At 44.0% G+C, this 15,596-nt stretch overlaps 1 protein-coding gene across 2 annotated transcripts in view; it reads left to right on the top strand.

Annotated features, from left to right (window-relative positions):
- PDPR (pyruvate dehydrogenase phosphatase regulatory subunit) overlaps positions 1 to 9,366 on the top strand; it is a 43,763-nt gene extending 34,397 nt beyond the window's left edge. For both annotated transcript variants that reach the window (XM_069549566.1, XM_069549567.1), the window contains exons 17-18: positions 2,498 to 2,680; positions 4,643 to 9,366. In XM_069549566.1, the coding sequence (XP_069405667.1) occupies positions 2,498 to 2,680; positions 4,643 to 5,047 (588 nt within the window). In that variant the 3' untranslated portion in view covers positions 5,048 to 9,366. The remainder of the gene's footprint in view (positions 1 to 2,497; positions 2,681 to 4,642) is intronic.
- The last annotated feature ends 6,230 nt before the right edge of the window (positions 9,367 to 15,596 follow it).

Raw genomic sequence — 15,596 nt, 5'->3', positions numbered from 1 at the left:
TTCTTTCAACAATGACAGAGATCAGAAAACCAGACGTACAGCAACTGTTACCAAGGAAACAAGGAATTAGCAATGGCCGTAATGTCAGAAGACAGTCCATATCTCGAGAAAGAAGGTCGTGACTAAGCAGTTTTGTCGTAAAGAGAGTGTTTGCTGAAGGAAATCCATGCATGCATTTTATCTCATGACCTCAGTCCTGGGACCAGCGTGCCGCTCCAGTCGTTACCAGGAACTGATAAGGAACGGAGGATTCATGAGAGACAGAAAGCAGCACACAGGAGCCCTCCTGTTAAACGTTCCCTGGCGTATGCGTGTGACCTTCAGAAGCATTTTGAAGTTTTCCTCATGTAGATGTTATAAATTTATATGAATAATATTTTGGTGGTGTTGCTATTGTGAATAGGAAGGGTATCTTTATTCTAGTATCTTGTAGGTGATTTCCTTCTGTTTATTAATGCTTTAACCTGTTTTCTTCCTAAACTGTCTTCCTGTTTATAGCTGTTTTTTAGTTGTTTCTCTGGAACTTCCAGAGTTCAGTCTGACCATATACAAATAGTAATCATTTTTCTTGTTTCTTAACAATTTTATTCCTGCATTTTCTTTCCTGTGTCCAGTTGTGACAAGCATGGATTTGCCATCTCATGAAAGTTCATCTGCTTTTTCACACTCAAATGTTACAATTTGAGAAGAGCTAATACACATATAGCTGATACATTTTGCCTGTACTGACAGGGGTCAACTGTGAATATGGTCACTGAGCTGTTACCACCTGCTCCCTGGTCATTAATCAGCAAAGTCTATCAGGAGGGGGAAGGCCTGTTTCCTGCCTGATTTTCTTGGGCTGGTCCCATTCTTACTCATGTTTTCCATGAGTCTAAGAGGTAATTTTTGCACTGCTTGGGTTCTTTTCAAGCTGGTCTTTGTCCTCAAGAAGGTTATACTTGTCTCTTAGAAGAGATAAGTTCCTAGAAGCATGGTGGCAGACGGCAGATTGTTTACCCTCAATGCCTGGCATTTAGTGAGAAAGTGAGTAAACGGTGGGGACCTACTTTTCCCTTTGCTCTTCTTCTCTAGTCCAAGACTAGTAACTTGCTTTCCGTCTTTCCTCCTCTGTCTTCCTCTTAACTCAGACACAAAGCGTTCAGCTTGAGACACTGACCCCGCCTAAGATACGGCTCATTTTTACTCTCTTTGCCCAGCCAGTCCCCGCTGGTCTCCTCCACCCACCTTTGCTATCTCCAGTGTTTGACTTACACACATACCACAGGCTGTGTTGTACCAATAGCTCAGACTCCCTTTTCCACATCTAAAATCGTCTTGACCACATTGTTCTGCTTAGTCGAGGCCTGTTTGCTGCAGTAGTACAGTTTATAGAGCCATATACATTAAAGAATTGCAATACCAATGAAGCTGCTTTTCCTTTTCCCCCCAGTTATATTGAGAGATAATTTATATACATCATTGCATAAGATTAAGGTGGACAGTATAATGGATTGACTTACGTAGACTTAGCATTCACCGTCTCATACAGCTTCAATAAAAAAGAAAAATAATTTTTTCCTGTGATGACAGGAAGTCTCAGGGTTTACTCTTAACTTTCATATGTACCACACAGCAGTGTCGGTTGTAGTTAAATGTTGTACACTGCATCCCTAGTGTTTACCTTACGAGGAAGTTTGCACCTTTTGGCCACCTTCCTCCAGTCCTCACCCCTCTACCTACCAGTAACCAATCTGGTCTCTTGTTCTGTGAGTTTGGATGCTATTTTGGGGGTTGTTTTGGTGTTTTTTTTTAAAGATTCCACACCTAAGTGTGGATTATATAACATCTGTCTTTCTCATTCTTCTGTGTTTTGTTTTCTCTGAGTTACAGTTTTTAAAGTAAACAGTATAGCTGTTGTTGGCCTTTAGGCTTAATATAGTATGTTTAGATTATCTGCTTTCAGTTTGGAAAACTTTCTGCTCATTTAAGTTGTCTGGTACTTAAACATATCTGGAACCAAAAACAAAGCAGTGTGAGAGACTGGATGCTGCGGGACGTGGTGGGAGATCCTCTGTGACCTGCTCCCGGGCTGAGATGCCGCAGTTGGTGTGACAGATCAGAGTTGTGCATGCACGCCTAGAGTTACGTGCAATACTAGTTTCACAGCGTGGGCCAATGCACGAGGGAAGGACCAGGGTTGGGGAGCAGGGGCAAGAGAACACGGCGGGGAGGATGCGTGGCTGTCGGAGAGGCGGTTACGAGACTGGTTGTTTGCTGAGTGGTAAGAGAGCTTCTGTGAGTTATGTCATGCTGCTGGGTGCTTAGATCCTAGACGTTCTAGAGAAGTGAAGAGACAGGTGCTGCTTTCCTGGAGCTTAAGTCTGGGCTGTGGCAATGGGGCTCCTGAGGATTATGTCCAACCTCCCGCCCTGTCCAGGTAGCAGGGACAGCCAGCCATGCGCCGTGTTCAGTGCTGAAGGTCTGCTCATTACTGACCTCTCGTCTCTCCCTCTAGTACGCCCTGCACGTATACAATGAAGTGATGAGCGTGGGCCAGAAATACGGAATCCGGAATGCTGGGTATTATGCTCTTCGTAGTCTCCGAATTGAGAAGTTTTTTGCCTTCTGGGGTCAGGACTTAAACACCCTCACCACACCCCTGGAATGTGGAGGAGAGTCTCGGGTGAAGTTAGACAAGGTATTGTACTCGTGTGCATACTCCACTCCGCCCTCAGCTCTCCAGGCAGGGAGCCTGCAGGAGAACAGGTGGACGGGCTGAGGCCTCAGGATGTCTGAGGGATAAAACACTGACTAAGGCAACACTCTGTTTTAGACTGAGTGCTTTCTGGGCAGTTTCCAGAGTTGGCTATGGCAATTCATTACCCTGCCACAAACATGTACAAATGAGTCACATTACATTCAACTTCCCAATTTTTTTTGTTTCAAAATTAATATATGGAAATGCTCTTTTGAAATCACCATTTAAGAGGATAAAATTCTCTTTCCCCGCTCTGAGTGCCCCCAGCCCTCCTGCCAGCTTGACCAGAAGCACCAGTGCCCTGTCTCCTTGTAGAGCATCCGTGCAGAGCACGAAGAGGAGTCTCCCTTCACTGCTCTCTTAATTGTGGTGCTTGGACACTACACACTTGGTATATTGCACCTTACTTTTTTCACTTAACAAAATCTTTTAGCAGTCATCCTCTACCAAACAACATAGTAGATCTCTGCTGCTCTTTTTGAATGATTAGGTAAGTATTTTTCTCTGATATAAAATTAAAGAATACTCAGTTTGGAAAATAGGGAAAAACAAAATTAAAATCACTCATTTTTTTTCAGACACAATCACTGTTAAGTTTATTTTAGGGAAGAATGAGGGGAAGGGATAGTTGGGGAGTTTGGGATGGATGTGAACACACAGCTATATTTAAAATAGATAACCAACAAGGACTTACTGTATAGTGTAGAGAACGTAGAGAACTCTGCTCTGTTTTATGTGGCAGCCTGGGACGGGGGCGGGGGGCAGGGGATAGACACATATATGGATCTATATATGGATACATATATATGGCTGAGTCCCTTCACTGTTCACCTGAAACTATCACAACATTGTTATCTGGCAGTCAGTCCAGTTCACTCCAGTTGCTCAGTTGTGCCCTACTCTTTGTGACCCCATGGACTACAGCACGCCAGGCCTCCCTGTCCGTCACCAACTCCCAGAGTCTGCTCAAATTCATGTCCATCAAGTCGGTGATGCCATCCAGCCATCTCCTCCTCTGTCATCCCCTTCTCCTCCTGCCTCAGTCTTTCCCAACATCAGGGTCTTTTCCAGTGAGTCAGCTCTTCGCATCAGGTGGCCAAAATATTGGAGGTTCAGCATCAGTCCTTCCAGTGAATATTCAGGACTGATTTCCTTTAGGATGGACTGGTTTGAGTTCTTTGTAGTTCAGGGGAGTGCAGTTGGCTATATTCCAATTAATTGGCTAATCAATTCAGTTCAGCTCAGTCCAGTCACTCAGTTGTGTCTGACTCTTTGCGACCCCATGAATCACAGCACGCCAGGCCTCCCTGTCCATCACCAACTCCCGGAGTTCACTCAGACTCAGGTCCGTCGAGTCAGTGATGCCATCCAGCCATCTCATCCTCTGTCGTCCCCTTCTCCTGCCCCCAATCCCTCCCAGCATATATCCCAATTAATTGGGATATTATATTGGAGTTAATACATTCCAAATAATTAGAATATAATATTCCAATATATTAATTGGCTATATTCCAATATAAAAAGAAAACTTTTTTAAATTTTTTATTCTGCTTTTTTGTAATATGCATAAATATATATGCATACAATATATAAATGGACTTTTTGTTGAGATTATATGAAAACATGGCTTTTCTAAAACAGTTCGAACAAGCACTTTTAAGTGTAGATTTTTCTGCCTGTTTTTGTTCTGTGTGGTCTCGTGATTGAAATGTGTTTATAAAACAGAACGATGTAAACCTTGCTGTTACAAGGATCCTCTGAAGGCGTCTCGTGTTGGGAACGCAGGTTTCCACACAGTGGGAAGCACGCCTTCTCCAGAGCGTGCAGCGGGGAGGGAGGGAGGGGCGGTCCTCCGCGGTGACGCCGGGGCCTGACCTCTCGAGCGCTGCCTCTCTTTCCTAGGGCGTGGATTTCATCGGGCGCGACGCGCTGCTGCAGCAGAGGCAGAATGGAGTGTACAAGCGCCTCACCATGTTCATCCTGGACGACCACGACACAGACCTGGACCTCTGGCCGTGGTGGGGGGAGCCCATTTACCGGAATGGGCGGTACGTGGGCAAGACCACCAGCAGCGCCTACGGCTACACCCTGGAGCGCCACGTGTGTCTGGGCTTCGTGCACAACTTCTCCGAGGACACAGGGGAGGAGCAGGTGGTGACAGCGGATTTCATCAACCGGGGAGAATATGAGATTGATATTGCAGGACACCGGTTCCAGGCCAAGGCCAAGCTCTACCCGGTCCCCTCCCTCCTCACCCATAAGCGCCGGAAGGAGGACGTGGAGCTAAGTGACTTGCACGGGAAGTGAGGCCAGGCGGCCTCGTTGCCACCCCTCCTTCTCATCATCATAGGGGTTTTTCTCCTCCTCCCGACCCCTCCCTTTTCTTGAGTTAAGCCTGGCCTCCCATCTCTTCTCTCCTGGTAGACCTTCCCGCTTTTAACTCTTCCTTTGCTCCCTCCTGTCTCCCTCCATCTCCCCGTCCCCCTGCGTCTCCCATCTCCCCGTCCCCCTGCGTCTCCCATCTCCTCCTCCCCCTGCGTCTCCCATCTCCCCGTCCCCCTGCGTCCCCCATCTCCTGATACCCTGGGCTGGTTGCCGCTACTCCACCTCTCAGGTTCCCGTGGTGGCAGAGGGTAGGAGCAGACTCCTTGTGAGGTGGGTTGTGCTGACAGCCTGACTTCACGTGCTGTGTCTTGAAGCAAGGCAGGCTGCAGGCTAAGTGTCCTTCTCTGTGGGGCTGTTTCCTTGGAAGAACCTGTGAATTCTGTGGGTTGCTGTTGTGGAACAGCTTATGCTTGTCAGCCAGGCAGGTCCTTCTCCCGTTTCTTTGTGCTGCGGGTTGGCTCCCTGAGCCCTCTGTCAGGAGGATGACCACCTACCTCGCTGATGAGAGAGGCATGGTGAGGACGATACCTGGGGGTTAGCAGAGATAAACAGTTAACCCTCCTGGGCCTCCCCACTGACCCAGTTATCAGACTGTTGGGCAAGGGCCACCTGCCTGTAAGTTTCTTCATCTCTTGCTAACCTCTACAGTGAGGGGGTTTTTGGTTGGTTTGTTTGGCTGAGTAGACAAGTAAGCCACACTGTTTGAAGAGAAAGGCCAGTTTGCCTTCTGGGTTGCTTTTCCCAGCTGACAGAGTCTGACCTCAAAGTACAGCTCAGCAGTGCTGAGTCTTCTGGAAACAGTGCTGCTTTTCTCTCAGCTGCTCACAGTTCAGCCACCCCACCTTGGTGATCCTCTTCTCCGACCCCACGTAACTTTCAGGTCAGCCTCCCATGTCCCTGCCACAGGAGCCGCTGGCTCAGCAGACCTTCTCCCCCTTTAGAGCAGGGCGAGGGAGGCAGGCTGGGCACCCTGGTTGAGGGAGTGAGCCTGGGGCCATGCTGAGTGGCTGGGAGCCACTTGGGACTCCGGGTCTGGCTTCCCCAACAGAGAAGAGAGAGAGCCACGTGGAGGTGCCCTCTGATCCCCGTGTAGGGAGAGTGTGTTACCTGAGCCCGAGGTCTGCTTCCATCTTCTCTTTCTAGCCATCTCTCCACATCTTCTGGAATAGAAAGTGACAGGGGTGAGAAGGCCCTGCTCGCTTTAAGCGTTGCCTATGTTTGCTAAAGATCTCCCGGACTGTGATATCCATCCCCACATGTCATTTCCCCTTGTAGACAAATTGCTGCTAGGGACTTGAACCGTAGCCTTTGGTGTCTTGGCTGCATTAGTCCTGACAGGTCTGTAAGTATATTCAAGATGATCCTTTCATGTTGTTAGAGAAGCTTAAACTTCTCAGATCTCTGCCTACTCTGGCATTTCTCTGGGATTTCTGTTTGCCCACTTGATCACTGACTTCAGTGTCCACCTTCTTACAAGGTCTTCACTGATTAATGAGGGAGTACGTGATTAGAAATCTGTTGGGGGTTTGGTATTTTGATGTAAATGTGTGTTTAATGAGTTGAGAGGTGCTGCTTCCAGGCAGAGAGGAGGGGTGCTGCCCAGCTGGAGAGCACAGAACAGCAGCCGTGAAACTTGGGGGAGCAGGACATGAGCCCTCGCCAACGCAGGTGTTGTCCGCAGAGAGCTGACTGACCCAGGAAGATGGAGACTGATGTAGAACTAAAGGTATCCCATGCTCGGCACCACTGCGAAGTTGTCTTTATAAATGAAAATTCATTTCGGACTGAATCCAAAGGAAATTCTAGATTTTAGATGTATGTGTAAAGTACAAGCTGTCAAGATTCTGGGGGCATCACTTGTTTTTTGAGTGGCCTGAAACTTACATATTTACCTTCTGGCACTTTACATTCACCCTGGAAATCTCCTTTGTTTCATTGGAATAGGCAATATGAATCTGGTAGCTTTCTCTGTTTGGTCCTAAACTGAAAAGAGTGACTCCTTCCTGCCTCAGGCATGGTTGACAATCAAAATCATTTCTGTATCACTTCCTTGACTTGGGGACTGGACCCGTGACAACTCATCTCTTTCTTCCTGGAGACTCGAGGGTTTGTTGAAGGGATGGCTGGACTCTTTGTTTTAGATGGATGAACTTTCTTCTCTGAAATGATTTGTCTTGTGAGAGGAGGTCCACAGTCTTCTCAGCATATTCAGTTGAGTCATTTTGAACCTAGAAATACAGTGTGTTGGCTTCAAACAGATGGAGAATCCAGGTTCCACGTCTACTGGGGTCTTCTCCCTTGAGATAAGCCCCTAGTTACTTGTATCATGTGTAAGTCCTATGGTCATGTGATTGACGTTGAAGATTCCTTCTCTGCGGTAAAAGCTCTAAATGAGAAGGTTTTCACACACAAAAAAAAGGGACAAGAAACCTCCCTGGCTGGGTAGCCCATTTGCTGTTCCTTAGCTTGTGTTTTGGTCACACAGCACTGCGTGGGCAGGACACAGAACCGAACAGTTCCCACTACATTCAGGTGCTCTTCTGGGGAGTCCCTGTACCCCCTAAATGCACACTATGCCATTTAGCCCAGTGATTAACCCCAGTTTCAGCTTGGCCCCAGAGTTCCCATTTCTACCGGAGCAGCACCAAGTCACTTCCGCTTGATTCTCCTCAGGAGGCATTCGGTCCTTGGACTCTACCTCCTTGTACAGATCAAGAGTTTTAGCTGCATCTCTTCTTTCCTGGGCTGTTGCTTCCAAGAAAGTAACAAAACGTGAAGAATAACTCTTCAGCTTGCTTCTTTCCCCTGCCTTTGCATGCATTGGAGATGTTAATCCTGTCTCCCACCACACGTGTGGCTGGAGTGACAGGCACTTCTGAAAAGTGATTTTGTGTTACTGAAGAGATGACCCCCCCCCCCCTTGATTCCGCCTCTAAAACCACTATATCAGCTGGCTTTCAGGCATTAACTACAAGGTCCATTTTGTGTCTCTTTGTTGCCTCTTGGCCAGTGTAGTCAGTGAGGATCGTCTTTAGTATCCAAGCTAGAGATCTGGTCAACAGTGTTGAATACTCAAGTATAACCTACTATTTCCTTTCTTTCTGCACATCCACACTCATCCCTCACAAACGTTGATATGAGCAGCATTTTCTCAACATCATACAGAGGAAGTTCCTCCTGAGCGAGGATTCTTCCTCCTGCGCGTCATGTGCAGGCACGTGGCCTCAAACACAGCTGAGTGGGAGAGAGAGAGGGCAGGTGAAGTACACGGCAGTGACCAGGCCGGGCAGTGAGTCCTGAGGGGACTAGGGCTCCCCTGTGAGCGTGTGCCCCACGCCCCTGCCACTCTGCCCTCCACGTTATGGTGCTGAGTTAGCTGTAAGGCTCCTTCATTGTCACTATCTGGGGCTGGCATCTGCAGCCCCTCACCACTACAGATACACTATTTTTTAAGAGGACTGAGTATTTTTGTATGTCTTTGCCTTCTCTTTGTCCATTAAACACCAGAGTTGTTCCTTGTATAATATGATTCTTCTCTGAGCAAAACCCTTGGAGAATTACACATTTCTTCATGGGCCATTTTTCTCATGATATTTAGATACACCTGTTTTTATCCTTTGCAGACTTCCTCCCTTCTCATTTTTCTGTCTCTCAAGGACAGGAATTATAAGTCGTGGAGGGGATACTTTTAGCACCTGTTTCAACAGATTGATGCCAGGATTCCCTTTTGCACACCAGGAACTGGGGCTTGGGGCCCTCCTCCACCCAGCCAGGTTCTAGTGCCTTACACTCCAGAGCGTCACACGGCGGGCAAAAATGGAAGAAGGACCTTCAGCAGGCGGGTGTGGTGGGGTCGAAAGCTTCCGCAGCTCATTCCAGTGAAGGGTTTTCCAGCAGCACAGCTAACACTACTCTCTGGTCAACCCCTGGGATGTATGAAAACGCCACTGTAACTAGTGCAGCGGATACAATTCATTCTTTGCGTTTGTAAATGTGCAGTTCAGCTCAGCCCTTTCCCATCCCTGTCAGCATGTGGTCCTGCAGCTGTGCGAGGCCCTTTAGTAAACGGGCTCTTTCTCCCACACCCTGGGGATGACAGGCACCCAGGGTGACCGAGTGTTTCTGCCCCCATTAATGCGGCATTAACTTTGTGCACTGTGTTTCTATCAAGCCAGATTTCAATTAAGGTTTTCTTTTCATGTTACTAAGTTTGTAAATGAATAAACAGACATTTTTCTCTACTCCTGCTATGTGTCCTTGAGAAATGTTCTGCATCTGTGGTAACCAGGTATGTGTATTTACCGTCACTAAGGATCAACATTGCACATAAAATCATTTGTACCTGTTACCAGAGTGTACCAGAGAATTTGGAAACAGGTAAAGAAGATGCCTGTCTAAATCCAAGGCTAACTCCAAAAGAGGGGTTCCAAACACATTCTGTACAGTGACGTGCCTGGAACAAGGGGCAAGTACCTTTGAGGGGACAGCTCTCTATGGACACATGTCATCTGCTAACTACGGACGTGCTGGACTAAGTACATCACAGACCATGTGAACAAGAAGAAAGGAGGAAGCCCAGCAAGCCGAGTCTGGGAAGGACTTACTTTCCAGCTCCTCCACCAAATGAAAGGCCTGCAGAGTTCATTCCCACCAGGATGAAGTAGCCCCGCACTGAGGGAGACTCGCCCATGATGCACCGGATGTCTGGGGTGAAGGTCTCGGGGCAGTTCACCAGCTTCACGATCTCCAGCGTCTCCAGCTGTGGCATCCGACGCAGCAGGGAACTCAGCAGGGGCTCTGAGCGACACAACAGACCCAAACCCAGTCCTCAGCTTGAGGGGCCTCAAAACTGCCTTGCCCTTCACACCTCGCCTCCTGCTCCTTTCTCAAAGTGTCTTGGGGAGGTTTTGTGAGAAGAGCCAACTGGGCCATCTATCAGAAGCAGAAGCCTTGGTGGAATTACGGGACATCCCTACAAAGTTCTTGTCATAAAGACGGGAAAAAAAAGATACTCTGTAGAAAGGAAAGGTGCTATGGAAGATACTATGTGTGGCCCTCAAATAAAATCTTACAGGCATCAATGGTAGGACAAAAGCTCTTAAAAGGCCCCCAAAGAGATACGCAATAAAAGGCAGTATTTTCCTATGTTCTAACAGCTGCGAAAGACAGATCCTCAGCTTGTTTTAAGGTCAGTCCATCACCCAGGAAAGATCCAGTGGGACAGGGATCAAGATGAAGCTAGACTGAAGCTGGCTGGCAGGGACATGTGTTCTTTATATTATTCTCTCCACTTTTAAAAGTTAGAAATTTCCCCAAAGTTAAGTCCACAGAGACAGGGAGAATCTCTTCATTTATAAACCGTTCCATATATTTTGATTTTGAAATGATGTGACTATGTTAACTATTCAATAAATTATTTTAAATTTGAGTAAAAGACCATATTAATAAAACAGTTCTCCTTTTTAAAAATGTCTTCAGTCTTATATGAAGTTCTACAAAAATGCTTCCCCCAGTGTAACATACCAGCACTGATTTTAAATAAGTAATAAGCCGAAAGTTCCTTAACAAGATTTTAGTTCCTTGAATCTGCTAAACAGTGACTGCAGCCTTCCAAGAGGCAAACTGTACGCTGCCCTTACGTTGTTACAAAGATCAAATAAGGAGCTCTTCCTGAAAATGTGTTGAAAATTAACATCTTAGACAAATATGAGGCATTTTTGTTATAATCTAGTTCACATGCCAAAGTGATCCCAAGCTTTCTATAGATTCTGAATCTCCAGCTGGTTCTTAACTTTAGTGAAAATTGGTTTCCAGTTCTCAAAGCCCCCAGAGAGGATGCCACCATGTCAGTTCCGAATATAAATTCTTCCGTCTTCATCCACGGCAGCAAAGGAAGAGAAATGACAAGGGAGTGGGGAGCAGAAGGGAAAAAACAGAGTTGAGAGGCAAGCCAGCTATCTAAGTGGACAGAAAAGGCAAAACAAAAACACTATTGACTTTATTAAAACAACATCCAAAGAACACAAGCATTCATTGGCCTTCAAATACTTTTCCATCCCTCATGCCATATATGAAAATAAACTCAAAATGGTACCATAAAACTAAAGAGAACATAGGCAAAACACTCTCTAACATAAACCATAACAGTATCTCCTTCAGTCTCCCAAGATGAAATAAAAGCAAATGGGACCTAATCAAGCTTATAAGCTTCTGCACAGCAAAGGAAACCAAAAACAAAATGAAAACATAACCTACACACTGGGAGAAAATACCTGCAAACAATGTGACAGACAAGGACTTAATTTCCAAAATATACAAATAGTGCAACAACCTAATCAAAAAAGGTACAGATCAAAGTATGCATAGAGATGAATGAAAATGAAAACACAACCCAAAACCTATGGGACAGTGTAAAACCAGTGCTAAGGGGAAGGTTCATAGCAATACAGGCTTACCTCAAGAAACAAGAAAAAAGTCAAATAAATAACCTAACTACACCTAAAGCAACTAGAGGAAATGAAGAACCCCAGGGTTAGCAGAAGGAAAGAAATCTTAAAAATTAGGACAGAAATAAGTGCAAAAGAAAAGAGACTATAGCAAAAATCAACAAAGCTAAAAGCTGGTTCTTTGAGAAGATAAAGTTGACGAACCATTAGCCAGACTCATCAAGAAACGAAGAATCAAATCAACAAAATTAGAAATGAAAATGGAAGGATCACAACAGGCAACACAGAAACACAAAGGATCATAAGAGACTACTATCAGCAACTATATGCCAATAAAATGGACAACTTGGAAGAAATGGACAAATCCTTAGAAAAGTACAACTTTCCAAAACTGAACCAGGAAGAAATAGAAAATCTTTACAGACCCGTCACAAGCACAGAAATTGAAACTATAATCAGAAATCTTCCAGCAAACAAAAGCTCAAGACCAGATGGCTTCACAGCTGAATTCTTCCAGAAATTTAGAGAAGAGCTAACACCTGTCCTACTCAAAGTCTTCCAGAAAATTGCAGAGGGAAGGTAAACTTCCAAACTCATTCTATGAGGCCACCATCACCCTAATACCAAAACCAGACAAAGATGCCACACACACACACACACACACACACACACACACACAAATACAGGCCAATATCACTGATGAACATAGATGCAAAAATCCTTAACAAAATTCTAGCAAACAGAATCCAACAACATATTAAAAAGATCATACACCATGACCAAGTGGGTTTTATCCCAGGGATTCAAGGATTCTTCAATATCTGCAAATCAATCAACATAATACACCACATTAATAAATTGAAAGATAAAAACCATATGATTATCTCAATAGATGCAGAGAAAGCCTTTGACAAGATTCAACATCCATTTATGATAAAAAAAAAAAAACCTCTCCAGAAAGCAGGAATAGAAGGAACATACCTCAACATAATAAAAGCTATATATGACAAACCCACAGCAAACATTATCCTCAATGGTGAAAAATTGAAAGTATTTCCCTTAAAGTCAGGAACAAGACAAGGGTGCCCACTCTCACCACTACTATTCAACATAGTTTTGGAAGTTTTGGCCACAGCAATCAGAGCAGAAAAAGAAATAAAAGGAATCCAAAGTGGAAAAGAAATAAAACTCTCACTGTTTGCATATGACATGATCCTCTACATAGAATACCCTAAAGACTCCACCAGAAAATTATTAGAGCTAATCAATGAATATAGTAAAGTTGCAGGATATAAAATTAACACACAGAAATCCCTTGCATTCCTATACACTAACAATAAGAAAATAGGGAAATTAAGGAAACAATTCCATTCACCACTGCAATGAAAAGAATAAAATACTTAGGAATATATCTACCTAAAGAAACAAAAGACTATATATAGAAAACTATAAAACAGTGATGAAGGAAATCAAAGAGGACACAAATAGATGGAGAAATATATCATGTTCATGGATTGGAAGAATCAATATAGTGAAAATGAGTATACTACCCAAAGCAATCTATAGATTCAATGCAATCCCTATCAAGCTACCAAGGGTATTTTTCACAGAACTAGAACAAGTAATTTCACAATTTGTATGGAAATACAAAACACCTCGAATAGCCAAAGCAATCTTGAGAAAGAAGAATGGAACTGGAGGAATCAACCTGTCTGACTTCAGGCTATACTGCAAAGCTACAGTCATCAAGACAGTATGGTACTGGCACAAAGACGGAAATATAGATCAATGGAACAAAATAGAAAGCCCAGAGATAAATCCACACACCTATGGACACCTTATCTTTGACAAAGGAGCCAAGAATATACAGTGGATTAAAGACAATCTCTTTAACAAGTGGTGCTGGGAAAACAGGTCAACCACTTGTAAAAGAATGAAACTAGAACACTTTCTAACACCATACACAAAAATAAACTCAAAATGGATTAAAGATCTAAACATAAGACCAGAAGCTATAAAACTTCTAGAGGAGAACATAGGCAAAACACTCTCCAACATAAATCACAGCAGGGTCCTCTATGACCCACCTCCCAGAGTAATGGAAATAAAAGCAAAAATAAATGGGACCTGATTAAACTTAAAAGCTTTTGCACAATGAAGGAAACTATAAGCAAGGTGAAAAGACAGCCTTCAGAACTGGAGAAAATAATAGCAAATGAAGCAACTGACAAAGAATCTCAAAAACACAAGTAACTTGTGCAGCTCAATTCCAGAAAAATAAAAGACCCAATCAAAAAATGGGCCAAAGAACTAAACAGACATTTCTCCAAAGAATACATAGAGATGACTAACACATGAAAATATACTCAACATCACTCATTTTCAGAGAAATGCAAATCAAAACCACAATGAGGTACCATTTCACGCTGGTCAGAATGGCTGCTATCCAAAATTCTACAACAATAAATGCTGGAGAGGGTGTGGAGAAAAGGAACCCTCTTAAACTGTTGGTGGGAATGCAAACTAGTACAGCCACTATGGAGAACAGTGTGGAGATTCCTTAAAAAACTGGAAATAGAACTGCCTTATGACCTGGCAATCCCACTGCTGGGCATACACACCGAGGAAACCAGAATTGAAAGAGACATGTACCCCAATGTTCATCGTAGCACTATTTATAATAGCCAGGACATGGAAGCAACCTAGATGTCTATCAGCAGACGAATGGATAAGAAAGCTGTGGTACATATACACAATGGAATATTATTCAGCCATTATAAAGAATACATTTGAATCAGTTCTAATGAGGTGGATGAAATTGGAGCCTATTCTACAGAGGGAAGTAAGCCAGAAAGAAAAACATCAATACAGTATACTAATGCATATATATGGAATTTAGAAAGATGGTAATGATAACCCTATATGTGAGACAGCAAAAGAGACACAGATGTATAGAACAGTCTTTTGGACTCTGTGGGAGAAGGCGAGGGTGGGATGATTTGAGAGAAAAGCATTGAAACATATATGTGAAACAGATTGCCAGTTCAGGTTGGATGCATGAGACAAGAGTGCTCAGGGCTGGTGCACTGGGATGACCCAGAGGGATGGGATGGGGAGGGAGGTGGGAGGGGGGCTCAGGATGGGGACACATGTACACCCATGGCTGATTCATGTCAGTGTATGGCAAAAACCACTACAATATTGTAATTAGCCTCCAATTAAATTTAAAAAATAAAAAAGTACAGAATAACTGAATAGACATTTCTCCAAAGAAGACAGACAGATGGCCATGAAAAAATGCTCAACACTGCTAATTATCAGAGAAATACAAATCAAAACTACAGTGAGATACCATCTTACCCAATCAGAATGGTGTTCATTAAAAAGTCTACAAACAACAGGTACTGGAGAGAGTGTGGAGAAAGGGACCCCCGTACACTGCTGATGTGAATGTAAACTGCTGCTGCCGCTACGAAAACCTGTATGGAGGTTCCCTATAAAACTAAAAATACGAGTGCCCAGTGGTCTAGCAGTCCCACTCCTGGGCATATAGCTGAAAAATAATTGTAATTCCAAAAGACATATGCACCCCTATGTTCAGAGCAGAAACAATTGCAAGAGCAAAGATGTGGAAGCAACCTAAATGTCCGTTGACAGGTGAATGGTTAAAGTTTATAGTATATGTATACATAATGGAATATTCCTCAGCCATACAAGAGAATAAAATACCATCTGCAGCAACATGATGGACCTAGAGATTATCATACTAAGTGAAGTAAGATAGGGACAAACGCATACTGTATATGGCTTACATGTGGAATTAGAAATGATACAAATGAATTGTCTATAAAAAAACAGACTCACAGACATAGAAAACAGATTTATGATTACCAAAGGAGACAATGGCGAGGGAGGGGGAGGAATAAGTTAGGAGTGCAGCATTAACAGTTGCATACCACTATATGTAAAACAGGCTTGAAAGAAAAACACTACAAGGGTTTACTGTTCAGCATGGGGAAAAAATA

The sequence above is a fragment of the Ovis canadensis genome, chromosome 14, assembly GCF_042477335.2.
Source record: "Ovis canadensis isolate MfBH-ARS-UI-01 breed Bighorn chromosome 14, ARS-UI_OviCan_v2, whole genome shotgun sequence".
Lineage (NCBI taxonomy): Eukaryota > Metazoa > Chordata > Mammalia > Artiodactyla > Bovidae > Ovis > Ovis canadensis.
This window is presented reverse-complemented; position numbering and strand designations above follow the sequence as displayed.